This window comes from Sminthopsis crassicaudata, chromosome 2, assembly GCF_048593235.1.
Source record: "Sminthopsis crassicaudata isolate SCR6 chromosome 2, ASM4859323v1, whole genome shotgun sequence".
Taxonomy (NCBI): Eukaryota; Metazoa; Chordata; class Mammalia; order Dasyuromorphia; family Dasyuridae; genus Sminthopsis; species Sminthopsis crassicaudata.
In genome coordinates, this window is record NC_133618.1 from 606,507,021 (window position 1) to 606,533,778 (window position 26,758).

At 32.3% G+C, this 26,758-nt stretch overlaps 1 protein-coding gene across 9 annotated transcripts in view; it reads left to right on the forward strand.

Annotated features, from left to right (window-relative positions):
* The window catches only part of EXOC6 (exocyst complex component 6), a 194,462-nt gene that overhangs the window by 157,188 nt on the left and 10,516 nt on the right, over positions 1–26,758 (forward strand). The window contains exon 22 of one of the 9 annotated variants that reach the window (XM_074295884.1): positions 982–1,122. The exons of the other annotated variants lie outside the window; for them this stretch is intronic. Coding sequence (XP_074151985.1) covers positions 982–1,020 — 39 coding nt within the window. The 3' untranslated portion in view covers positions 1,021–1,122. Of the gene's footprint in view, positions 1–981; positions 1,123–26,758 lie in introns of those variants that run through there. 9 annotated transcript variants of the gene reach the window in all.

Genomic DNA, 26,758 nt, shown 5'->3' on the forward strand with positions numbered 1-26,758 from the left:
AATGCTACTGTATTATAAGAAATGATATAGACAGTGATTTCAGAGAAACCTGAGAAAATCTTTTATGAACTGAGAGTGAAATGAATAGAAATAGAGAAAGTCTATGCAATGACATAAAAATATAAATCACTGAAAACTTAGAAGTTCTGATTAGTATAATGATTGAAAAGTTATTCCAGAGGACTAATGGAGAAAACCCAAAGACAAGTGAAAGAGTCGGAGAGTAGAATGAGACATCTTTGTGCCTGTGTGCATATGTGTATGTACACACACTCATATAATGTATTGAAAAAATGAAGTGTTACTATATGTGATTTTTATTTTGTTTCTGTAGATTTTTTTAATACTATTTAATGTTACCATGTTACCTTTGGTCCTGGAAGTGTTCTCTTTCACAAAAAGTTCTTGTGTAGTCTCATATAGACCAGTTCAGTTGTGAGGGAACCTGACCCAAAGAGAGAGCTTGAAGCTTTCTCACACCTTTGGCTGGTTATACTAACACTGTGGAATAGAACTCTGGAAAACTCTCTAAAATTATGCTTATATGAAACTCACATAAAGGTTTTCTCCAAATGGGACAAAAAAACCCTTCTAGAAAAGATACTCATTGTATAGAATACATATCAGTTATAGGACATTATTAATTTCCTCCATTACACTAAAATATTTCTTACAACAAAAGATTCATTGTATAGTAACAAATATTTAAAGCAATAAAATGTCATAGCTATTATACTCCTTGAAATATTAAGGTAACTTTTTAGATCTGTTGAGCAGATATTTTATGTGTAATTTGGATTTGTCCTATTGAAGCAATACATAATTTGATATTGCACATAATTTGTAACAGAAGCTTACTTTTTTTTTTTTCCAATTGTGAGCTCAGATGAGAGAGAAAGGGCTGATATTTGGTGATTGACAAAGTAGAGTGATTAATAACATATATAGACTTACTTTTGTGCTCCATTGATATCCATACAGAGTCACTGGGAAGGACATAAAAACCATCTATTCTTTTGAGAGGGCTCCATGTTTGGGAGAACATCTGTAAGAATTACACAAGATACATAGAAATAAATGGGTCACTAAGTACATCATTGGAGGGAACACTTGACATGAATAAGGTAGGATTACAGACTCCTGGAAACTGGAGTATTACTTATGTGAAGGCATAAAGCTATACATCGGATTTACAAAGGATACAAATTGAGTAGGATAGATTATATATTACAGATTTAACATTCAGAATTATCTTAATTGTTGTAATGGTAAATTGAAAGAAATAAGAAAATATAATTAAATATAATATTTTCCACTAAGACTCAAAAACTCAGTTGCACAGATAGAAAATATGGTATATATGACAGCCATTTATATTTTTGAAAGATCTGGAAATTTTAATTGGTTACAAAGCTAATATGGAAGAACAATGTGATGGGGCTTTATCATTAGAAGTTTGTTGCCCAGATTCTATACTAGTGAGATTGAAACAGTTCTGAGTGCCGTGTTTTATAAGAAACATTGATAAACTGGGCAAAGTTTGGAGTGTGAAGAATAGTAGTAAGAATTGATTAGGAAGGAAGATTTAAGAGAAACATGATAGCTATCTTCAAGGATTAAGGAATTGTCTATGAGAAACAGAATATTCTTCATTCTTCTTGGAGAAGGCAAAATTAGTCAAATGGGTTACAAATAATTACAAGGTAAGATTTCAGAGCAATAGAAGATAGATATTTAGTGAGCCAGTGCTAGTGCTAGTGGCAGGTATCAAGTAACATAACATATTGGAGCTAGGTTTAATAGCTGTTCAACAACAGGAGTTGTCTCTGGGGAGTTAACTATTAAGGAAATGGAGAATCCATTGAGAGATCAGACTAGATAATTTCCAGTGTCCATTTTAAATGCAAGATTCTATGGTACATGAGTTTATGAATCTAATGGGCACAGCCAGATGAAGTAGGAAGATCTGCCACCACTGGGGATACACTTCTCTTTGCTGGTTAACTCTTTGCTTGTTTTTGATGTGCTGGAAATTAACAACTCTGTTCTCTCCACAACACAGTGAACCCACCAAACTTTGTAGTGCTCTTCACTGCCTCCTAATGTTATCTAGTTACTATCTACCCTGCTTCAGGCATCTCTGAGGGCCTTCCCTTCCCATGGCACTATCATCTGATATGCTTCTGTCAACTAAATATTACTGAGCTTTGCTGTTTGCCTCAGTCCATTTTTACCCCTCAGGACTTCCCAACTGAGTTTTCTTTAGTACTCTCCCAATTAGAGTGTTAATTCCTCGAGAACAGAGACTGACTCAGTTTTTCTCTCTCTCTCTTTTTTTTTTTTTTTTTTTTTGACCCCAGTGCTTAGCTTAGTATTTGACACTTAGTAAGTAGCTGATAATTGCTTTTCATTCATTCATTATGAACTTGAGTTATACTGAACTATAACACAGAAATATCTTCAAGGGCTACTAATGTTTCTAGGAGTATCTGCCCTATAACAAATAGACTTAAATTTTTATACTTATTTAGTTCTTGTCCTACAGTTTTTCTTTCTTTCCTTGTCAGATTCCCCAGTGTTACTTCTTGTTGTATTTCTCCTCAGCCATTCAACATGTTTTCTCTTGTCTATTCAAGGATAAGAAACCAAATAGCCAAGATTGTTAAGTTTGTGTCTAACATCAGAGGCTTTTTGCTTATAACAAACTATATCAAAATAGGACATGCTTCATCTTGTTAGGGCAGGAGAAGATAAGAGGAAGTACACTTAATGATTAATAATCTTTTAATTAAAGAAAAAATTTTAATATCACTGCTCTTTGAATTTTTTGGTTGCTGATGAACATTAGTTAGCTGGTGAATATTAAATATGACATCTGGAATTATCATAAAAATGAAAATTTGAAATTGGTTAAGGCAGTTAAATTTAAAAAACTGATGCATTTTGCCAAGGTTTTTTAAAATGGATCATAAACAATTATATGCAGTATTAGAATATTCATACAAATGATGGCTTCAACACCATAAGTCTCTGAAAGTAGAAATGATTGTTTCAGAAGCTATTGTGTACCATGCAAACTATTTCCATCCTATTGGATAAAATTGGATATTGGATAAAAACAAACAAAAGAAAACCCAAATTTGAATTGGGTGCTAAAATATGACATACATACATACATGTATGTATGTATTTATGTACAACCAATATGCATTTATAGCAAAGCTTACTTCTAGAGTTTGGCATTGATTAGCCAAAGGAAGATACATGCATCCATTCATTAAAAGTTTACTGCTTCTATCTTACTCCCTTCCACAACATTCCTTAGCTTATGAGTAGGAACTGGAAATAATTTCTCTGTTTGTGGCATATTCATAGTTATTTTGGATTGCTAGATTCTATGAGCTACATTCTTAAGCATATCTTAAAAAAAATTCAATTATGTTAAAAGCTGTTTTGATCTCTGCTCAAAATCTATCATTTGTAGTTTTTTATTATCTATAACCTAGTAATAGCAGTATGGACATTTTTGAAGTGGTAGGATTTTCAAAATATGAAAATTTTTAAAGTTGTCTTTTGCTGTTATTGTTTCAGTACATTTCAGTAGACATTTTCTCTGTGTGATGCCTTGTAAATTTGAGGAATACCAAAAAAGCTAAAATTCTCTGCCTTCAAGGAGAGTATATTCTTTTTTTAAAATTTTTTTTATTTATGCCATTTTTTATTTTTGTCAATATACGGACACTTTATTAGCATCACCCATGGTAAGTTAAGTTCCAAAATATTTAACCTTTATTTCTAACAGCACTTTTTAGCACATTGTCTTTATCATTTTTAAAATATTTTAATAGTTTTTATTTACCAGATATATGCATGGGTAATTTTACATCATTGACAATTGCCAAACCTTTTGTTCTAATTTTTCCCCTCCTTACCCCCCCCCCCAGGTGGCAGGTTGACCAATACATGTTAAATATGTTAAAGTATAAATTAAATACAATATATGTATACATGTTCAAACAGTTGTTTTCCTGTATAAAAACTTTGAAATAGTGTACAATTAGCCTGTGAAGGAAATCCAAAATGCAGGCGGACAAAATTAGAGGTATTGGGAAGGAGAGTATATTCTAATGGGAAACATGTAACTAAATAGTTGCACACAAGTTACATGCAAAATAGTTGCAAGTTGCAAGAAGGTTCTAGCATCTGGAGGGTAAGGAGAGTGGAAAGTCTTATTGGTGAAAGTGCTCTTTGAGATGAGTATTGGAGGAAGCTAAATATTCTAAAAGGTGATGAAAGAAGATGTAGTGTCATGGGTGAGAAACAGCAAAAAGGACCATGTTGTTGAATCATGAAGTGGATTAAAGTATAAAGACCCATAGGAAGGGACTAGGGTATGAAGGACTTTAAATACAAAAAAAAAAAAAAGAACTTTATAATTAATTGTTCTTGAAAGTAATAGGAACATATGAGATACTGGAGTTTATTGAATGTAATAGGAGTGGAGAATGTCATGGTGAAGTTTATACTTTAAGACAATTACTTTGGCAGCTCTCTGAAGGGTGAATTAGAGTCAGAGAGATACTTGAGGCTGATGATTTGTATTTTTTTCCCCTATAAGGTAACCTCTAATAATTACTAAATTACATTTCCTGAAAACCACAAAGTAATTTAGTACTGGTTTATGAGAAGCAATTACTTTTAGGAAAAGGACTTTTAGGAAGAGGTAAATGGCTTGAAGAAAAAAAATATTCAAAATATTTTGAATTGCATCAAGGTTTTGGTGACATGAGCTACTTCTAGGGCATAAAGACTTATAAATCAACTATTAAGTTTGCTGTAGGATGAAGGAGAAGGAAAAGAATTGTGGAAATATTGAGGGGGCCAAGTATATTGAAGTATTTCAATTGACACCTTATGTAAAGCATGTGTTACATCTGGCAGGGATCCTTGCTATTATGTAGTCCAAACTCATTTTACATACAAAAAAATTAAAATTCAGGGAGTGGAATAAGTTAGGGCCACATTGTATGACATGATCAGGATTTAGGCTTTCTCATTCCCAAGTCCAGGATCCTTTATACTGTTTGGACAGCTACCACTACCATATTTAGTCCACTAAGTCTTAGTCTGTGTAATTGGAACTAAAAGTTTTATGTCAAGGAATACATTTGACTGTATATGGAAAAATTCTGTATATGTTAAAATCCAAACATTAAAAATAGAAATAAGTAACATTTATTGAATGTTTTGTTGAAGCTATTTAAGTTACTTAGAATAGATCAATATAACTAAAAATAAGTAATAAATGCAAGTGAAATAAAAATAAATAAGGAAAATAAAAAAAATAGGAATGTATTCATGTCAAGTTTCAAGATGCATAAGAAAGAAACAGAGTTATTTAAAAGAAATGAAGCAATCTAAGTTATTAGTTAAAATGTCATCCAAAGAGGAGTTCAAATCTTAGTTGCCTATATGAAGTCATACTAGGTCTGGCAGATTTATCTTCTCTCCATATAAAATTCTTCACATAATATATATCAGATATCTTAGCTTTTAAGGTTTGTGATCTTTAGTTAATTAAATCCAAATTAATACTCTTTGAAATTTATAAATCTTTTGAATCTTGTACCAAATAGAATTTAGTCTGAGAAATCTTTTGCCTCAAAATATTCTATAACTTCTGTTGTAGAATCAACGTCAACAGATGTTGAGAGTAGAACACTGCCAAAAAAGTTCACATTTCCAAGATTTTTTCCAGACATCTAGTTTATCCTGTGCCCCATTATTTAAATAAGAAGGCAAAGCCGTTTATATGAATTCTACTTACTACATGGATGTTACATTCTCCCATGTAGTTTTACCTGTTGATGCAACAGAATTCTGTGAAGATGTGATAATCTTCTTTTCATGGTTATCATATTTGATGCAGCCACCAAGTTGAAATTATGTCCTTTTGAAAGAATACCTCCTGTGAAATATGAAAAGTAAATTATGTAGTTTTATTAAAAAGGCTGCACTTGCCAGAAAGATGATTACTATTTATAATTAACATTTCTTTCTATGATTCTCATATTTTAGCTGTTTGGTGATAGAAGGCCAAAATGACTTATCAGACTAAATATAAAAAGGAAAAGAACAAGAGTAAGGGAGATGTGGGAAGATATATTTTGCCCATTAGGAAGGGATAGTAAGTAAGAAGAATGAATTAGAAGAGATTGGAGAAAAGGAAATTGTAATGAAGTAGATAAAGGCACAATAAAAGTGGAATTAACATAAAGAATAACATAAAAATAGGGAAAGCACAGGGATTAAAGGGGATATCATCTGATGTTAGCTAACTGAAGAGAAGAAAAGATGAATTGTTTCAAAGATTAAATCAAGATTCTTTTAAATCAAACAAGATGTCCACAGAGTAAAGGAAATACCATAATACCAATATTTAAGAAAGGAAGTATTTATATATGTGATCATTATAGACCAATTCATTTAACCTAAGTTACACATAATGATAATTGAAAAAAAAATAAAGTAGCAGAAAACTTCGGAAATGAAACTGGATATTCTATTATATTTCAATACTAATAGAGGGAAGGATGTGTTCTTCGATTACTTTACATAATATTCTTTAAAAAACTATGAAAAAATAAACAATGCCATCAAAACCACAAAAAGCAGACCTATATTAATTCATAGATTTAGAATGGGGGGAGGGGACTTACAGGTACTTTATGATAAATATGTTAAGTGCCTACTATATGCCTGAGACTGCACTAAACATTGGGGATATAAATAAGAAAAGAAAGTGTGGGCCCTTCTCTCAAGGAGCTTACAATTTAGAGGAAGAAGACAATATACCAAAATAGTCTAAAAATCTAGCTTCAGTCATGATGAAGATAATAATGAAGACAATCAAAACCAAGCAGAATATCTAATGACAAGTGGAGATTTAGTCTAGTTTAACTCTTTGATTATACAGATGAAGGACACTGGGACTTAAAAATATTTAATGAGTAGTCCAAGTTTATGTTTTGTTTTTTAAGTTTTAAGTAGAGAACTGGTGGAATTTTTAAAATCCTCTGACTTCTTTTCACTGCTCCACACAGTCTTCTGAGCTTAAAAGATGAATAGACCTACACTAATTCTTTTGTGATTTCTCATCTTCCAGTATTCTTACAACCTACCTACCTTGTATTTAATTTCCTTTTACTTGTTTTGTATTTATTTTCTATATATTTTTATACGTGTGTATATATTATCTCCTCTGATAGAAGGTCAGCTCTTTCTAGTAATTTAAAAATCTTTTATATTTGTTTTTCCTGGTGCCTAGCACAATTCATGACATAAGTGGGCATTTAGCATTATTATTATTATTATTATTAGCATTTCTTTAGCATTAGTACTTTACGTGATCTTTGTTTAAAAATTAATTATATCTTTTTGCATCTTATATCACCAAAATTTCTCCCAATATCTCTCCTTTGTCCTCTTATAAAAATACTCATATATTTTTAAAGAGAAAAAAATCATTAAAAGTAAGTCTGAAAAATATATGCCTATAGACCTTCTGCCTCTGCAAAGTAACATGTCTTCTCACAGCTGTTCTTGTTCTTTGAAATTTTGCAGCATTTACATTTGATTGTTTTATGATTCTTTTATATTGTTCAGTTACTGTGTTATGTGTTTTCTTGACTCTTTTTACTATACTCTGGATCAGATCACGTAAATCTTTCCATATTTCTCTTGATTTATCATATTTATTAATTCTTACACCACAATTGTATTACATTTATATACCACAATTTATTTATTAATTCTACTTTGCTTCCAATTCTTTTAACATGTACAAAAAATGCTGCTCTAAAATGTTGGTGTATATGAGAACTTTCTTATCAATGAATGAATAATCTTGTATAAGTCTTCTGACTCAAAGGATATGGACATTTTAGTCACTTTATTTACGTGATTCCAAATTTTTGTTGTTGTTTCTCATATGCTTCTTTCTATCCCCATTGGCACAATAAAGTAGAAACATTTGCAGTGACTAGATTGTTTGTAAGAAACTGATATACTTCCACGAATCATACTTTATCATCCTCCTTAACTGAATAACATTTTATTTTTATTTCTTTTTAGAGAAGATACTGAAGGAATAGAAATTAACTATAGAATATCACTTCTCCATTTGCTATACTAATTCACTGCATTAATGTTTTTACAACCATGATAATTTTTGATGATTAAGTCAACTTTCCTTTTCTCTGTCACAACTGTTTTAACTTTTCCTTAGTATTAATAAGACCATATGCTTAAATTTTTAAAAATAACTGACTAAAATTATATTTGGAATTTAAAAATATAAAACTTCATTGCTTCAAGTATCTTTTATTTCTTCTGCATGAGTACTTTTTGGCCTACTGTAGTGTATACTGTAGCCACATTTTACCTTAGGAAAGAGTTCTTTGTAAATTATTAGTCCAAAAAATTTACCATCTCATAGCTCTAATGATAAAATTCTTGAGACACAAGATCTGTTGTATCCACTCTGTACACAAAGTATTTGCACCTTTTTAAATCTTGTCCAAAGAGTTCCAGAGTCCTCTGCTGACATGTCTTTGAGAAACCAAGGGCATCTAGTGAAATACTGTTGTAGAACTTTGAGGAAAATTCTAATCTATCAAGACTAATTGTTTCTCTAAGCAATGAACGAAAGCCCTCTAAATAAGAATCCTGTGTTTTTTCAGTAGAAAGCCAAAATCATTGAGAATTTTATCATGGTAATAATGTCTTTGACTATATAGGTTGCTTAATTAAAGAATAATTTTCTCTGAAAACTGATGAAATTTGCTATTATATTCTACTATGGATGTCAGTTTCACTTTCAATTTAAAAATGAAAATAGAAGACACTAAATTAGTGTTAATATTAACCACTGAAAGTAATTGGTAATTAATTGAATACATTTAAATGATAACTGGCATTTTCAGTACTTTATAGAGTTTTAAATTTTCTTTTATCATATTATATATATTATAGTTACTTACTAGTATCCAAAGATAAATTGCTATTAAATCTATATAATAATGATATGAATTCATATTTGCATAGTATTTTAAAGTTTATACTTAAAAGCTTAAAGTTCCATTGTTTCACAACAACCTTGTAAAGTAGATGGTATGGGGATTATTCCTATTTTATGAATAAGAAAACTGAGACTGAGAGTTTAAGCTCAGGGTCAAAATTAGTAAATGTTGGAGTAAGGATTCAAAGTTGGCTGCCTTCTGACCACAAAAATCTGTACTACTGTGCTATGTTGTGTTATTATTATTAGCCCATTAAAAAACTATTATGTGACTAATTTTTTTATAAATAGCATGTCAGTTTTGCCATGAACACTAAGAAAATTTGATTAAGGGCCATAAAATTTTGAATTAAAATGGGACAGCAAACATGGAGTAAGTAAACAGTAAAATTCAGTTTCTTCATTTATTAATTGATATATAATATGGAATTTTCTTTGAAATCTACTACCTGTCCTTTCTGGAAATGAACTTTTCCCTCAAGCTAAATATTAACAATGAATGTATAAATGTACTTAAACTATTGATTACAAAGGTCAGTCTGGCTTATAATGGGTTTGTAGTTACCCCTGTATCCCTTGCCTCTTTAAAGTGTGAGCCTCTTTAAATGATGAGAAATCATGGGAAGCCAAAATACTAGCTTCCCTACGGATTGCTGCTACTAAAAATATAGCACTTCAAGAGCAGCTAACCCTTTCCCAGTATTCCCCAATTATATGTCAGCCTCTCATCTTTGGTTATGACATGTAACTTGAGACAATTATAAGTAAAAACAATAGATTTTCACCACAACAAGACTGAAAGCACTTACAATCATATACCCACCCAATTTTTACTACTTTAATTTTTATCAAGAAAGACTTCATTGATAACATAAGGCAGTTTTAAAGGAATCATTTGTCCACAAGAACTTCCCTGGAGCCTGGGCGTCTACTAGGATGTTTCTTTTTAATGTCTCTTTAATCTTGTCATCATAATGTACTTCTTTTGCCACTAGTCCAGTTTATTCTTTTATGATGAGGAAGAAGGCACTTCATTATAATGATTATTTCCACTGTCATTAAACAAATCTTCTTTTGTTTGTATTATATTTGTTACTATATTTTATATATACTTTGCTTGCTTAAACTTGTCTCTATGACTATTTCACAGGAAGTTTCTTTAGAAGTTTCTAAGTCCTTGGCTTCTTAAAGTATTAATGGGATTTGCCAAAGTTGTAGTATTTGAATGCTTGTCTAGATACAGTAAGAGGACAACAAGCTTGTTCACACAGCTCCTCGAGCAAGCATTTTTTCCTCAGACAATTCTAAGTTCATTTGAAGTGCCAAAGAATTAGAAAAAGATGTATTGGGGTTTATTCCAAAACATAACAAGACTAGACATCTCACAGAATTTTACCTTAGGTCCAAATATTAGGAAAGTATGTTGCCCTTTGGGAAAGTTTACATTATAAAGGATTAGTCTGAACTTAAATAACTTTTGTCATTTTCTTAAAAAATTAAAAATCCTCTGCTATGGCCTCTAAATTGTAGAGATTTGCATTTCACACACTTAAAAAAAGATATTGTGCTTTAACATTTAGGAAAGAGAGATGACTAGTACTACTGAAATGAAATTTAAATACATAGCTATTTAAGAGTACTTCAGCTCAGGGGCTAGAGCACTGGGTCTAGAGTTGGGAAGACCTGAGTTCAAATTAGCCTACAAGCAATACCACTGTAGGAGATTCACTTAACCTCTGTCTTAATTTCTTGGAAAAGGAAATGGCAAACCATTCCAGTCTCTTTGCCAAGAAAATAGTCCATGAACAGTATGGTCCATGGGGTCATGAAGAGTTCGACACAACCAAACAGTAGCAATGGTAAAACTAAGAGCTGTTTTGTAGTTGCCAAAACTACATCCTCTTCCCAGAGGAAACATCATTTAACTTTATTTAAAATTTTATATCTTTAAATTCTAATAGAGCTTAGCGATTGTCCAAGATATATATTAGTAAGAAACCTAACAGAGGACTGCCTGTCATACTCTGGGCAATGAATGGTTTTTATCCATTTGCTTTTTCCTATATTAGCTGTTAGGATGAGCATTTTTGAGAAGCCCTGTATGATTTGGTAGTATCTCACTATTTAGTGCCTACCTTCTATTAACTATCTCCAATTTATCCTGTATAAAACTTGTTTGGACATAACTGTTCATATTTCATCTTCCCTATTAGATTGTGAACCCCTTAAGAGCAGGTGAGGACATTGAAAAATGTTGCATTTTCTGTTTCTTGTTTAGTTGGGTGATGATGCCAACCTTTCTTCAGATGACTTATTTTTCCCTCAATGGCTTTTTGTTGTTTAGTGAGGCAATACAACTTTTTTACCATCCTGCTCTGTGATGCTTTATAAATGAGATTATGCCTCCTAAAAATATAGTTGAATTCATATTAATCACTGATAACAACTTAGTCTCAGCCCTGGAAAATGAAGATTGGAAGTCATTTGGCTCCTCTTACTTGAAAGGTGGGATGCTACAGATGCCAAATGTTGTCTTTGGTATTAGATGCAGTTATTTGATGTTTAGTTTTACTTAATTGTTTTTCTTTGTTACCAGGACACATACTATCCAATGGGAGGATGGTGAGGTAATGGATCTACTAGTCTATACTAGACTGACTACATGAGGGGAAAAGTAATAGAAATATTTGAAGAGATGGGTGGAAAGTCAAAATTTGTATACATAAATTATATATAATTTGTGTGTATATATATATATATATATACATAATACAAATGTATACAATACATATACATAATTTGTATACATAAAACACATCAAGCTTATGCAATAACCTTCATATTAATATGTAATTACACATTACACATATCAAATATGTAATGTGTAACCACATTATCAAATTACATATTACATAGGCATTCCCTATGGTACATATTCTTGCCCAGGTCCATGTGAACTAGATAGTTTTGTGCTTAGGATCTATATTTATAGAATCCCTGCTTAAACAATGTTAGGCTATAATTTTACTCCTGAATAAAACTAGAATCAGTTGATTTATCATTTAAAGTTTTGTCTATAAATCTTATGACATATTAACACATGAAAATGCTTCGTACCTAAGAGTTAAAAGCCATTTTGGTCTCCTATGTATTTTTTTTTGTATGGCTTATGAATTAAACACAATAGAGAACTCCATTTTTTCTCAATTACATGCAAATGAAAATGTTTAACATTATTTTTAAAAAACATTTTGAATTCTATAATCTCTTCCTCCTTTCCCACATCTCTTCCTTCCTTGAAAAGACAAGCACTTTGATATAGATTATATATATATATATATGCAATTATATAAAACCAAATTAGTAAACTCCTAGTGAAGAATTTCTCTCCACCAGTGCATATTTAGTACTTGCTCTGCAACTTAGAGTTTTAGATAATGACAGTAATATCCAGCATTAATATAATACTTTGAGGTTTGCAGAACATTCTACTGACATAAGTTAATACACTTTTTTTGAAGAAGATGCTATTATCATCCTCTTTTACACAGGAAATGAAAAGAAATGAATGACAATGCCCCAAGTCACACTGATATTTACTCTCTCAACAAAATATGAATTCAGATCTTCCAACATTTTATCTGCTGAACCCTGGGACTCAGGATTTGCTACCTTCCAGTGTTACACAGTCAATATTGTTCAAGGCAAGGCTCGAACTCAAATTTTCTTAATTCCCAGACAATATTTGTCTGCTATGTACCATGTTGCCTTTTTCCCCTAAATATTTTGACAGTAATTTTTCTTTTAAAAAAAAATAATAGTAGCTAGCATTTATATAGGGCTTTCAAGTTTATAAAAAGTTTTTGCACATTATCTCAGTTAATGCTTTGGGAAGTAGGATCTGTTATTATCTCCATTTTACAGATGAAGAAACTGAGATAGAGGATAAGTGACTTGCCTAGCATTACATAGTTAAGAAGTACCTGAATCTACGATTTGAACTCAGGTCTTTTCAACTCCAGTTCCAGTGCTTTGTGCATTACAGTACAACCTCTCATTATTTTTGTTTGTTTTCTAATCTATTAAAAAAAATCTTGATGAGAATCAGCTACACAAGTATCAAAAGTGAAGGCATGTGCAAGTGAAAAACTTTTGTAAGTGACATTCTGCAGAAGACACAATGCCATCCATGTGGCTGAAAGATACAAGACAGACAAGGTTTTGCTGCTGTACTGTTGAAAGTGTTTGATATGTTTAGCACATCTCTTTCTTAGAGGTTTTCTCCAGAGCATCTCTTGCACCTTCTTTATAATTACATAAGATGTCTTGAGAAGGGCAGCGATAGAACTTTGTACTATGGTCCTGTTATTACTGATAACCAGGTTATGAAATGGGGATGCACATCCACCTGAGAATCCTTTCTTGCTGTCATCGTTGATATCCAGCACAGAACCCAAGTGGAAGAGGGATTTCTTGCAGATGAAGCTCCAGATTTCCCTTTTGTCTCAGTGTCCTGGTTGAATCAAGCGTAAACATTGCAGAATCTCTGAAATTAGGTCCATAATCATTCAAAAGTTTTGGTTAGCTGTCCACATAAATGGTTAAAGGATGCTTATCCAGTTTATTATCCAGGAAGCCAATAGACATACAGTTGCATAAACAATCAGTAGAGATGTTGCTATTTGGGCATTTAGTTGTGTCTGATTTTTTTGTGATCCAGTATGGAGTGTTTGGGGTTTTTTTTTTGTTTTGTTTTAAGCAAAGATACTGAAGTGGTTTGTGATTTCATTCTTCAATATATTAATGCAAACAGGCTAAGTGACTTGTCCAGGGTCACACAGTCAGTGCGTGTCTGATTTTAATTCAGGTCTTCCTGGCCAGGTTCATCATACTATGCACTGAGACACTTAGCTATTTCCCATCAGTAGGGTAAGTATGTGCATGCGTGTACACACACACACACACACACGTGTGCACATACAAGTATATGTCTGTCTCTATATCTGTCCTGCTTGTTTCTTATATCTTCTGCAATTTTTTCTATTTTCTTCTGGATATTTATATATGTCTATAGCAATACTTATATGTTTATATAGATGGAAAATGAACTCATCCAGAATTTTTTTTAAAAATCATATTGGATTTAGGAAATTGTACAATGCTTTTATTGACCCTAGATTTATCTTTGCAAAAGATCAATTGTTTTTAATATTAATATTCTTACCATTATTTTGTATAACTCTAGGTAGTGTAATACCACAGCCTTTAAAGTATTAAAGTTGCAATTTGAAGTTGCTAAAAGGGCCCCTGAAACAGGAGGCTCTTCATCTCCCTAACCCTTACTTCAGCAAAATACTCAGATTCACACCAGACCAAGTAATGATAATGAAATCCAATGAGAAACTATAGTAAGTGACTTCTTCCACCTGAAAGCTACATGATAGTAAGATGGGGGTTCCTCAGTAAGGTTTGACCCAGAATCCAGGCAAATAAAGCTTGCCAGTTTATGTCTGGAGACCCAAGATTAGAAGTATCTCTGAAAAAGCCCTGTTGTTGGAGAGCTATATAAACCGATGTCAAAATATCTACCCATTAGCTACAGTTTGATATTTGGTATATGATGTTTATTTAACAAAAGCCAAATAAATTTTAGAGTAAGCAAAGTCCGTACTTTAGAGATCATCTAGTCTAATTTATCTTACTCATCTAGAAACTGAGACTTAAAGAGGTTGTGACTTTCTTCAGTTTCCTAAAAGAGGTTATTTGCATCTCTTATTAAAGATTAAATTATAAGGAGCTTTTAGAAAGATTTTAGAACAAGACACCAAACTAATAATAGTATTGCAAGAAACTTGGGGGCTTAGGTATTTTACTTTCATTATCTACTTAGAATAGTTAGGCTTTTCCAATATTCTAAATGTTTTCAATCAAAATTCTAATATTTTCCAAACATTCTAAAACAAAATAAATATAAATTTTTATACCAGATTTGGAATGTTTGTTGAATATCTCTTTAAAACAAAATCATATTTAGAATATTTGTTGAATGTATGTTTAGATCTCTTTAAAGGTTAATACAACATATCTTTTTTGCTTTGGTTTTCAAATTTATTTATTAGTTTTTAACATTTACTTGTCTTAAGATTTTGATTTCCATTTTTTCTCTCTCTCCTCCCCAAGTTGGCAGTCAGTCTGGTATAGCTTATTCATATATAATCACATTAAACTTATTTCCACATTAGTCATGTTATGAAAGAAGAATCAGAACAAAGGCGAGGGGGGGGGGAACCATGAGACAAAAACAAAAACAATGAAAAAGTGAAAATACTATGTTTCAATCTGCATTCAGACTCCATAGTTTTTTCTCTGGATATGGATAGCATTTTCCATTATGAGTTTTTTTGGAATCATCTTAGGTCATTGTATTGCTAAGAAGAACAAAATCTGTCAAAAGTTGATCCATCCAAATTATGTTGCTGTTACTGTGTACAATATTCTCCTGGTTCTGCTCATTTCACTCAGCAGCAGTTCATATTAAGTCTTTCTAGGTTTTTCTGAAATCCTCCTGCTTATCATTTCTTATAGAACAATAGTATACAACATATCTTAATTCTCACAAAATAGGAAGATTTAGTTTATTACAACTCAGCAGATCTGTATTCTGATTTATTTGTTTTCTTTAATTTCTCTTCTTTCTCTCATCTTCACAGTAACTATCATCTTCATCATCCTCCTCTTCCTGTTCATCATCCATCCTTAGCATCCATTCTTGTCCTCATTCTCCTCATCTTCCTTTTCTTTTTCCCCTTTTCCTCTTTCTTTTATTCCTAATTACCTTTATCTGCATCATCTTTTTCATCATCTTCCTTTTTTTCCTCTTACTCTTTTTTTAGCTTCATCTTTCTAATCTTCCTTATATTAATCTTCATCTTCATCATTTTCCTCTTCTTTTTACTTCATTCCCTTTTATCCTTGCTCTCTTCTTTCTTAGTTATTTTTCTTGTCCTCATTATCATTACCATCATTAGTAAACAGCTAATAAACAATGATGCAATAGACCTTTCTTTTTAGTCAATGTGAAATATTTATAAAGCATCAATGGAAGTATTTGTTTAATTTGATGACATAACCTAATTTGTTTAATATTGGACATTACAGCATTCACTTCATATGTAGTACACAATACAAAAGCATTATGAGGTTGAAATAAAAATAGATTTTAATTCTAGTGGCTCCAGTTATAGCCATAATACAGCAAATCTGTGTGTCTGCTTGATTAATCTATCTTCCTGCTCTCCCTTAATTTATCTCTAAGAATTGTGACTGGTCTGTTTGATATAAGGACCATGTAAGACCCATAACTGCTGCTTAATTTTTTCCTCTGGTCATTTGGAAGTTTGTATGAGAAGAATCCTGCATTAATCAAAATACTACACTGTTGCCATGTCACAGCAGGTTAGAACTAACTAAGCACTAGACTCCAAAGTAGATCTCATTTTCATACCAAGAACTCCTTCCTTTAAAAATCAGCTTCAATGTATTTTGATAACTGCCCCCCCCCTTTTTTTTTGTTAATTATGCCTTGAGGCTGTGGAAAAACAGCATTTATCTGTTGAAACAGACTAAGCAGCAAGTGTTCTGACATGTTTATCAGGCAAATTATACCTGACAAAACGGTAATTACACATACAGTCAGGTCTGGAAATAACTGGATGATTAGGGGTTAATAAAATGTCTAGCAAAACTGAAGACCTCTTTAGGTTCAAACAAAGTCATCTAAAGTCAATTAAAATTCATTTCCTTTTAATTGTTTGAATGAATATTATACACACAAAAAAAGATTCTATAGGCTTAGTGGAGTAAATGTTTAAAATGCCCCAAGCATTAAATTCTAACAAAGACTTCAGAACTTACTGTATCACCAACAGATATGGTCACTTGTTAATCAAATTAGTTCTAATTATATGCAAGCATTATATAATTATATTCTTTCTTGCTCATTGAATATTTCATATTTTGAAATTAAAATTTTATTGATATGTTTTGTTTTTTATATCAGCTGCATTTGCCAATATATTCCTTCCTCTCCCACTCCCCCAAAAAAATCCCTTAGGAATTCTTGAACTTGTTTATTTAGAAATATCTTGATAAAGAAACATAATTCTTTTTTTCTCCTTTAATTGCAGATACTGTGAAACACAATGATTAATATGGTGAATTGTATTTTCTGGATATTGATTTTTATTCAGTATCTTTTTTTCCTACCATTTAAACTGATATTTTTATCCCATAATTTTCATTGTCCAAAAGGTTTTTCTTCAAAATTACTTTATCCTGATGCTTCACAAGAGAACATTACTTTACTTTAAAACTAGGCCAAATTAAAAAGTTCAAAAGTTAAGACAAATCAAAATATAAGTTGAAATTTAAATTAATTTTATATAGATTTTTCTTACTTCTTCCATTTTTAAAAGTTTGTTTCTTTTGAAACTAGATTCTTCTACTTGTCAAAATGAATATGGTTGAAAATATTAATAGGTGTTTAATTTTAATTTATAGAAATGGTTTTTTAGATTCTATATGATTTATGTGTATCTTCAGCTGGCAGCACAAAACAAACAACTCATCTATGTCATGAAACAATGCCAGTTGACAGAAACAGTAGTGGATCTTACCCACCTTGAGGTTCAACATTTGTTTCCTCAAATTGAAATCATTTGTGTAGACTGTTAAATAAGCACTGAAATAAATTAACTATCAATTACTGTAAAAAAAAAATCTTGATAAATATATTTCAAGGTAGTTGGCTTCTTTTGTAATCCTATGGATTTTATTTTATGTATTTAAAAACATTCTGAGAAGGGATCTATGGACTTTACCAAAGACAGTCCATGACATTATTATTATAATAATTTATAACTTAGAAGAAAACAAAGTCAATCAAACATATATATATATATGTGTATATATGTGTATATATATATATAAAAATCTGACATTCTTTTTTTTTGGGGGGGGGGGAGGCTGGGGTTAAGTGACTTGCCCAGGGTCACACAGCTAGGAAGTGTTAAGTGTCTGAGACCAGATTTGAACTAGGGTCTTCCTGAATTCAAGGCTGGTGCTCTATCCACTGAGCCACTTAGCTGCCCCTAAATCTGACATTCTGGCCAGTTTTTCCACATCCATAATCTCCTACCTCTGCAAAGACATAGGAGAGAAGATGATTTCTCATCTCTTCTTTGAGGCCAAGTTTCATCATTATAATTTCTTAGTATTAATATTCTTTTAATTTTAATCATTTGCATAATTCCAAATTGCTTTTTTAAATTGTTAGACCATTATGTGACTTTAATTGCCTTTAAGAATACAACAAAATAGATCTCATAGCATTTTCTTATGCATATTTTCTACTTAGTGCATTAATTAATATTGTCTTTTATCATCTCTATTAAGTTGTAAACTTCTTTAGTGACTTTTAGAGCAAGAACCAAATGCCTTATTTATCTTATGTTTTTCCTTTTGCACCCTAAATTTGTAAATGTTTTATAAGTGCTTGTTGAATGAATGGATGACTGGAAAAAAGCTCTCTGGTTAGGTTCTCCTAATTTCTCTCTTTTTCCACCATCTCTCTTGATATGCAGACACTTCTGCATGCATATTTACTGGAAAATAACTATAAGTATACAGCCTAGGCAAGTTGGGCACAAGATTATTAAATTTGATTTAGCCATTCACTAGAGGTTTTCATTATGTCACATAGGTGATAATTGCCTTTTAAAGGTTTTTCCTCTCTAATACTGCCAGAGAAACATTTTAATATAGACTGAATTTGATGCTTCTGGTTAATTTCACTTAATATAGCTATCTTCTAAGTTCCATTTTATAATACACATTGATAGAAGATTTTCAACAAAAAGTTACCAGAGATGTTTTTAATCATTTGCAAAGTCTCTAAAGTCAAATCTAATTAACTCTATTTAAAAATTGCATGGCTCAGTTCATAGAAAACTTTATCTTAGATTTTAGCTTCCTAAATTTGCCAGTTATCTCATTTGAATAAATTAGAAAACAAATTACATACTCACATACGTAAATTACTTAAAAATGCTTCTTTTCTCCCTAATCCTTCTTCATATTCATGCTATAGAGAATGTAAAACACGAAACAAAAACACAAAACATATTTCTACCTGCATCAGTTGCTTTTAATGAATCATAGAACATGCTTTAGTGTCTAGAAATGTTTATATAAAACTCTTAAATGACATACTTTTTCAAGTGTTCGTTGATTAATCCTTATTTAGTCTTTCTTTGTTCTTTAAATTCCTTCAGAGCCCATTATTTGAACAGATCTTATTTCTTCAAGAGTTCATTGAAACAAAATGACTCATCTGAATCAATTAAAATTTTAGTGAATACCAACAACTCATAGCATGTGTATTGCAAGGTTTGATTTCTCTAGTTTGGGATCCATCAAGTTCCACTGATGGTATTGCTTACATAATTGAATATTACATAAGTATGATTAATGATGTGTAATGGATCTGAAAAAGGAATGAAATATATGACTAGAGCAATTTACTTTACTAAAGTTTAATGGCATTACCTATTTTTAAAAATGAAATCTTCAAAGCAAATTCTTTGATATACATGAGTAATTTGATTAATTCTCCTTTTAACTGGTATATATCACATAGATATTACAAAAACATGGGGGGTTTCTTAAATTAGGGATATTTTGTGAACAATTAACATAATCACAGAAATGTAATCATGTCCAATAAGATTATTTACAAAAATTTTGACACATAAGAATTCTTTATTTCAAGGTTCTTATGTGTAAACTGAAAGTAATATTTTACTGATTGAAGAAATATTGTACATCCTATTCTCCTATTAGATATCATGGGTCAGCTAGGTGGCACAGTGTATAGAGCACCAGCCTTGAATTCAGGAGGACCTGAGTTCAAATCTGGTCTCAGACACTTAACACTTTCTAGCTGTGTGACCCTGGGCAAGTCACTTAACCCCAGCCTCAGGGACGGGGGGGGGGGGGGGGAAGATATCATGAATGGACAAGGAATTGGATGTGGAATTGAATAGGAAGAGAAAATTGGAAAATTGTGTAATATTTTTAATGCCCCCCCCTAATTCTTTCCTGAAACTCTAAAGTCCATCTTTTCAATGTCATTATCCTTCTAGGGATGCTGTACTGCCAAAGAAGTAAAATTGAGGGTTACCCAAAGGGCAATGGAAAAGGCACATGGTGGGAATGAGTAGGCTGTAATATATTACCAATTTAAAAAAAATTGTACCAGAGAAGCAGTATAATATGTATCACCAAAGAGATATACTAGAGGAAGAAGTTATTTACTTTTGTCGTAAGAGTAAAGATCATCATTAAACAGTTCTTGATATACTGGTTTTCACATAATGTCAAGGGAGATAAAGGAAAGATTTCCCCTTCCTCGCAAAGAAATTGAGTAGAACTCTCTGGTGGATTCCTAGAAGGATAAGAGTTGCTAGGATGATGATAATAATAATACTAGCATTTCTATAATACCTACTATGTGCCAATTACTGTGCTAAGTACTTTTCAAATATTAAGTCATTTGGTCCTCACAACAACAACCCTGGGAGGTCAGCACTATTATTATTCCCATTTTATATTTGAAACAATTGAAGCAATCAGGTTAAGTGACTTGTCCAAGGTCACACAGTAAGTGACCAAGGCCAGTTTTGAACTCAGGTGGTCTTGACTGTAGCCCAGCATTCTATCCATTATGGTACGTAGTTGAAATTACATGAATCTATGCCCTTTAAGGGAATACTCAAATGAGATCATAGGTCTTGATATATTCACTTGATGCATTATAAAGATGACTGTTGATCTTATATATTAACATATATAAAATAATGATTGAGAATTTCATGGCATAAATGGTTTGACTTTGATGCACTTTGAGAGTGTTTTCTTACTCCATTAGTCTTTGCACGCCCCCATCCAAGAAGCCTGGAAAAAGTATATACCTAAGGGAATGTGGTCACCATTTGATACATTTGTATCAATAGGCACCTATTTTAATAAAAAGAAAAGTTGAGAGGTTTGTGGACCAACAGTATGTTAACCAATTATGAGGCCAAAGAATTTGTTGTATTTCTCTGTCATATGTAAAAGGAAAAGGACACTAAATACTTTCAATAAGACAAAAAAAAGTATGTACCAAGTATATTGAGGTTGGCTTCTTACTTGCAAGTATACCAGTCTTTCATATTACTAAAAAAGGTAAATTTTATTGAAAGAATGGGAAAACGAAACAAAAACCCTCCACTTTGCTCTTCTGGCCCAGAGATATATGTAAATTCCGGGTCATTTACAGCCCTTCATAATAGTTCTGAATCAGAGACTACTCTCTAGGAAATCAAATAAGAACTCCAAAATTCTGAGGGATTTCAAAATAAGAAGATTTGATCAGTTTTTCCTGTCATTTCAAATCCTTCATTTGGCAACAAATGCCTCTCCAAATGAGTGATTTTGTGGTAACCTCTGTACTCACCTTCAGGAGTGGAAAAGGAACTCTGTGTGCAAGACTTAAATGTTCAGTTTCAAACAACCAACATCTCAAGAAAGCTAGAGAGGAAATTATGATGCTGCTGTCCTCCACATTTATGAATTGGGATGATGGTATGATAGCTTTGAAAGTGACTTTCTCTTTTATATAGAAATAGTCCCGTCTCTGATTAGTAGTATAAATGTTTCCTCCTTTTTGAGTGGTTCCAGGATGATAGTTTATGGAGATCAAAGGAACATTGGCTGCTTCCATTCTAGATCTATATTTGATTAAGGGAGTTGAGAGAATAAAAGTACAGTATTCCCTGACTTATGCAGGCCACCTGATAAGGAACTTATCTAGAAGTGTTGTGAGATGGCATAGGATGAGATGGACTTTTTTCTCTGTTACTATTAAGAAAAGAGAGACCCTTCTTGGTTAGTGTTAGGAGTGGAAATAAGAAGCAAGGAATAATTAACACTTATAAGACGTATGCCAATTGTCTAACAAGTTTCAGGAGACTTTTAAGTGAGGAATCAAAAGCCTAACAAAAGTGTTCATGGGTTTCTTGACTCTGTGATTCTGAATGTGAAATTCAAATTTGGATTCATTAGGAGAGAAGGAATAAACTTGTTCCATACAGAGATACTAATAAGGAGATAAAAACCTTGTTAATATAGCTATCTGTAAATGTTTATGTGCATGTTTAGATTTCTTTAGCAAGCAATCTTCATTTGCGTTCCTCAGAGTGAAGGATAGCTTTCAAAGTGAGAAAATTCTAAGAAGGAAAGCCACATATGCATAACAGAAAGAGGTATAGAGCTGAAGAGACATGGAAAGGGATTTTGGCTCTGCCACAAGTTTATATTCTAATGGTTTAGGATATTGCTCATAGGTGTTCCTTTCTGCTCTATTAGTGCTTTTTGTGGATCTTTCTCTCTCTCTCCCTCTCTCTTTCTCCCTTCCTTTCTCTCTCTCTTCCTCTCTCTCTCCCCTCCTTCTCTCCCTCTCTCTCTCTCTCCCTTTTTCTCTCTCTCTCCCTTCCTCTCTCCTTCTCTCCCTCTCTTCCCCCCCTTTCTCCTCCTTCTCACCTCTCTTTTATGCTGTATTTTGTATTTTCTTATCAACTGCATTATTGCTGATAGCACTTGGCTTCAGATTTTACCCTACCTTAGTGGACTGGCAAAGCCCCAGAGCCTTTCTCTGTGAAGCACTTCTGTCTCTGGTCGTCGTACATTGTCTTCACCACTAAGAGAAAAACCTCAAGAATTCTCTTTCTTCTAATAAAGCAATACCAGATCAGAGACTTCATAATGAAGCTACTTCCAATTGTCCTAAATTATTCCTGTCATAGTAATTTGCCTGGGAGCAAGGTCTCATATAACTTCCACTTACATGAGAATACACTTTATGAATTCCATGTTCAGATAGTGTGAGCACAAATTTTAATGGTGAAATTCCTTGGATAGATGTCTTCTTTTGTCATTTATTCAAAATTTAAGAAAGTACTTCACCTGCTCTTTTGTTAAATCTCTTAAGTATGTTGGTAGAACTATTCAGCTCTCCAGAGCCATAACTAACATCTGTTACCACAGGCTAACAATACTAAAATCACTCTCAAATCAACTTAAAACAAATTGGGAGAAGAAGAGAGGATGTTGGAGTACTATTTACTCATTATAATGCAGTTTTTAACAAAGAGGAGAGGTAGCTTCTTAGTTTAATTTATTATTCTTGCTAACTAGGTGCTAAGCTCCTAGTTAGTAATGCTGTATTCTTTTACTTTTTGAAGAAGTATTTGTTAAATTTTTATAACCTTTAAATTGCAAGGCCCTGAGACAAAGTTGTGGGGGCTTTACTCTACTTTTAGCTTTACACATCACCCAAAGTTTATCAATAATCTCTTCTAGTCACTAGCCTGTCCAAAGATTGACTTCTGTTTTTATCAGTTCTCAGATACAACTCCACAGATTAACACCATTTCTCAAGTCAGATTGCTAGGAGAAGAGAAGAATTCATATTTGAATACACATTGTATGATGCAGATATATGTATACTTGTTAAATCAGGTATTTCACATACAGAAATATGGCATTGTAAGCAAATAGTTACAGGGAGAGATTCCATCAATATAAATACTTTATGTCCACACACAACAAAAAATCAAGTATAAAAGGAGTTACCAATACCAGAAATGCTAGCTTTTATTATTACAAACCAGCTGATTTATCTTGGTTTGTCAGTGGAAAACAAAAAGGGTTCCCAAATATTATAAAAGAATTATAGGCTCTGAGTTGAGAGAATCTTGTGAGGGCATACTCCAACCTATATCTGCTCAAGCATCCTTTCTGCAACATTCCCAATAGGTCGTTATTCTATCCATTTGAAAACTTCTCTTAAGGCCTCACTCTGACAATGCATCCCATTCCTTTTGGATAGTTCTGTTGATAAGTTTTTTCCTAAAGCCTAACAAAAAAAATGCCTCTTTAAAAATTCCATTCTTGGTTCCTAGTTCTGCTCTCTATAGCTAAACAGAATAAGCCTAATCCCCTTCCAAGTGACAGCTCTTCAAGTACTTGAAAACAGCTATCATGTTTCTACTAAGTATTGTCAACTTCACGCTAAACATCCCTAATTGTTTCAGCCAGTCCTCATATGGCATAATTTCAAGGGCCTTCACTATCCTGTTTACCCTTCTTTGGATACTCTCCAGCTTGTTAATGTCCTTTCTAAATTTGGTTGCCAGAACTGAATACAATAATTCAGAAGGGGTCTGATCAGATAAAGTAGTATGATTGTCATCTCCAGTGTTTTGGATTCCATGCATCTAAATGCAGTATACATTTGCATTTTTGGTTGTCAGATCATACAATTCATATTAAGCTTGTATTTCACTCAAACCCAGATTTTTTTTTTGGATAAATTGTTTTTCAGTTATACTTCTGAATCTCCTGTACTCATGATAGTTGTTTTTTTTTTTTTTAACCCAAGGGTAGATCTTATTAAATTCTATCTTAATTAGATTCAAGCCATCTTTCTAGTCTCTTTATACTTCTTTAATACTAACTATATCCTTTTTACATGCTCTCAATTTTGCATCTTGTAATCTTGATGTCATGTTTGCATTCATCTAAGACACTATGCTATGTTTACTTTCATCTAAGACATAGTTAAAGAAAAAAAGGTTAAACAGTTTAGGACTAAGGACAGATTACTAAATATAACATTAGAGACTTTCCTCCAAATTGACCATAAGCCATTATTTAATACTTTGTGAACCTAGTCATTTATCAGTAAGAAAAATACTGTTTCATTACATTCATATACCATAACTTATTCAGCCATTTTCCATCTTGCCACTACAAAAAAGACTGCTAGAAACATTTTTGCACATGTGGGACCTTTTCCCTCTTTTATGATCTCTTTAAGCAGACCCAGTAGAGACGCTGCTGGGTCAAAAGGTATGGACAATTTATTTGATAGCCATTTGGACATAGTTCCAAATTGCTCCCCAGATGTGCTAACTTTGGCAGCACATATACTAAAATTGGAACCAAATTGCTCTCCAGAATGGTTGATCACTTCTCTATTCTACCAATCAGTACCACAGTTTTCCCACATCTCCTCCAACATTTATTATCTTTTCCTGTCATCTTAGCTAATCTGAGAGGTGTGAAGTGGCATCTCAAAGTCTTAGTTTGCATTTCTCTAAATCAGAATTTTTTTATATGACTAGAAGTAGATATAATTTCTTTGTCTGAAAATTGTTCATATTCTTTGACAGTTTATCAGTTGGAGGATAACTTGTTTTCTTATAAATTTGAGTCAATTCTCTACATATTTTAGAAATGAGGCCTTTATCAGAAACACTAGCTATAAAATTTTTTCCTAGCTTTTTGCTTTCCTTCTAATCTTGTCTGTATTCCTTTTGTTTGTGCAAAACCTTTTTAGTTTAATGTAACCAAAATTATCTACTTTGCATTTCATATTGTTCTCCAGTTCTTCTTTGTCATAAATTCCTCCCTTCTCCAAATTATCCTTTGTTCTCCTAATTTGCTTATGGTATAATACCAAGATAAGGTTAAAATAGTTTGCCTAGTTTCTTCCAAGTTATTTTCCAGTTTTTCCAGCAATTTTTGTCAAATAATAAGTTTTTATCTGTGAAGCTTAAGTTTTTGGGTTTCTCAAACACTAGATTACTGTAGTCATTGACTATTGTGTCTTGTGAAACTAACCTATTTCACTGATCCATTATTCTCTTTTTTCAGCCAGTACCAAATGATTTTGGTGACTGCCACTTTATAATATAGTTTTAGGTCTGATACAGCTAGGCCACCTTCCTTTACATTTCCCCCCTTCATTTATCACTTTTTAAAATGAATAGAAAAGTTTAACTTATATTTGATTGTTTGCTATCTTGGGAAGGGGCGTGAGAGGGAAAGAGGAAGAAAAAATTAGAACACAAGGTTTTGCAAGAATGAATGTTGAAAACTCTCTTTGCGTGTATTTAAAAAAATGAAATACTGTTAAAAAAGAAGAGAAAAATCATTTATGGGAGGAGTAAGGTGATGACCAGGAAAATGAGACAGAATCAGCTACACTCAGAGAAGGAACACTGGGAAATGAATGTGGACTATTTGCATTTTTGTTTTTCTTCCCAGGTTATTTTTACTTTCTAAATCTAATTCTTCTTGTTCAACAAGAGAACTGTACAGTTCTGCACACATATATTGTATCTAGAATATACTATAACATATTTAACATGTATAAGACTGCCTGCCATCTAGGGGAGGGGATGGAGAGAGGGGAGGGAAAAGTTGGAACTGAAGTGAGTGCAAGGAATAATGTTGTAAAAAATAACCCAGGCAGAAGTTTTGTCAACAAAAAGTTATAATAAAAAAATGAGGTTCTAGTGAACTACAAACTTAACAATAAAAGTCAGCAATTAGACATAGCAGCCAAGAAGGCTAAGTGATCTTGGACTGAATTAAAAGAGGAATAGTTTTTAAGAGTAAGCAAGTGATAGTGGGTTTTTTTTTTTTTTGTTTTTTTTTTTTTTTGCCCTGGTCATACTAGAGTATTGCGATTGTTTCTATCTCAGTTAGGAAGGACATTGGTAAGCTGAGGCC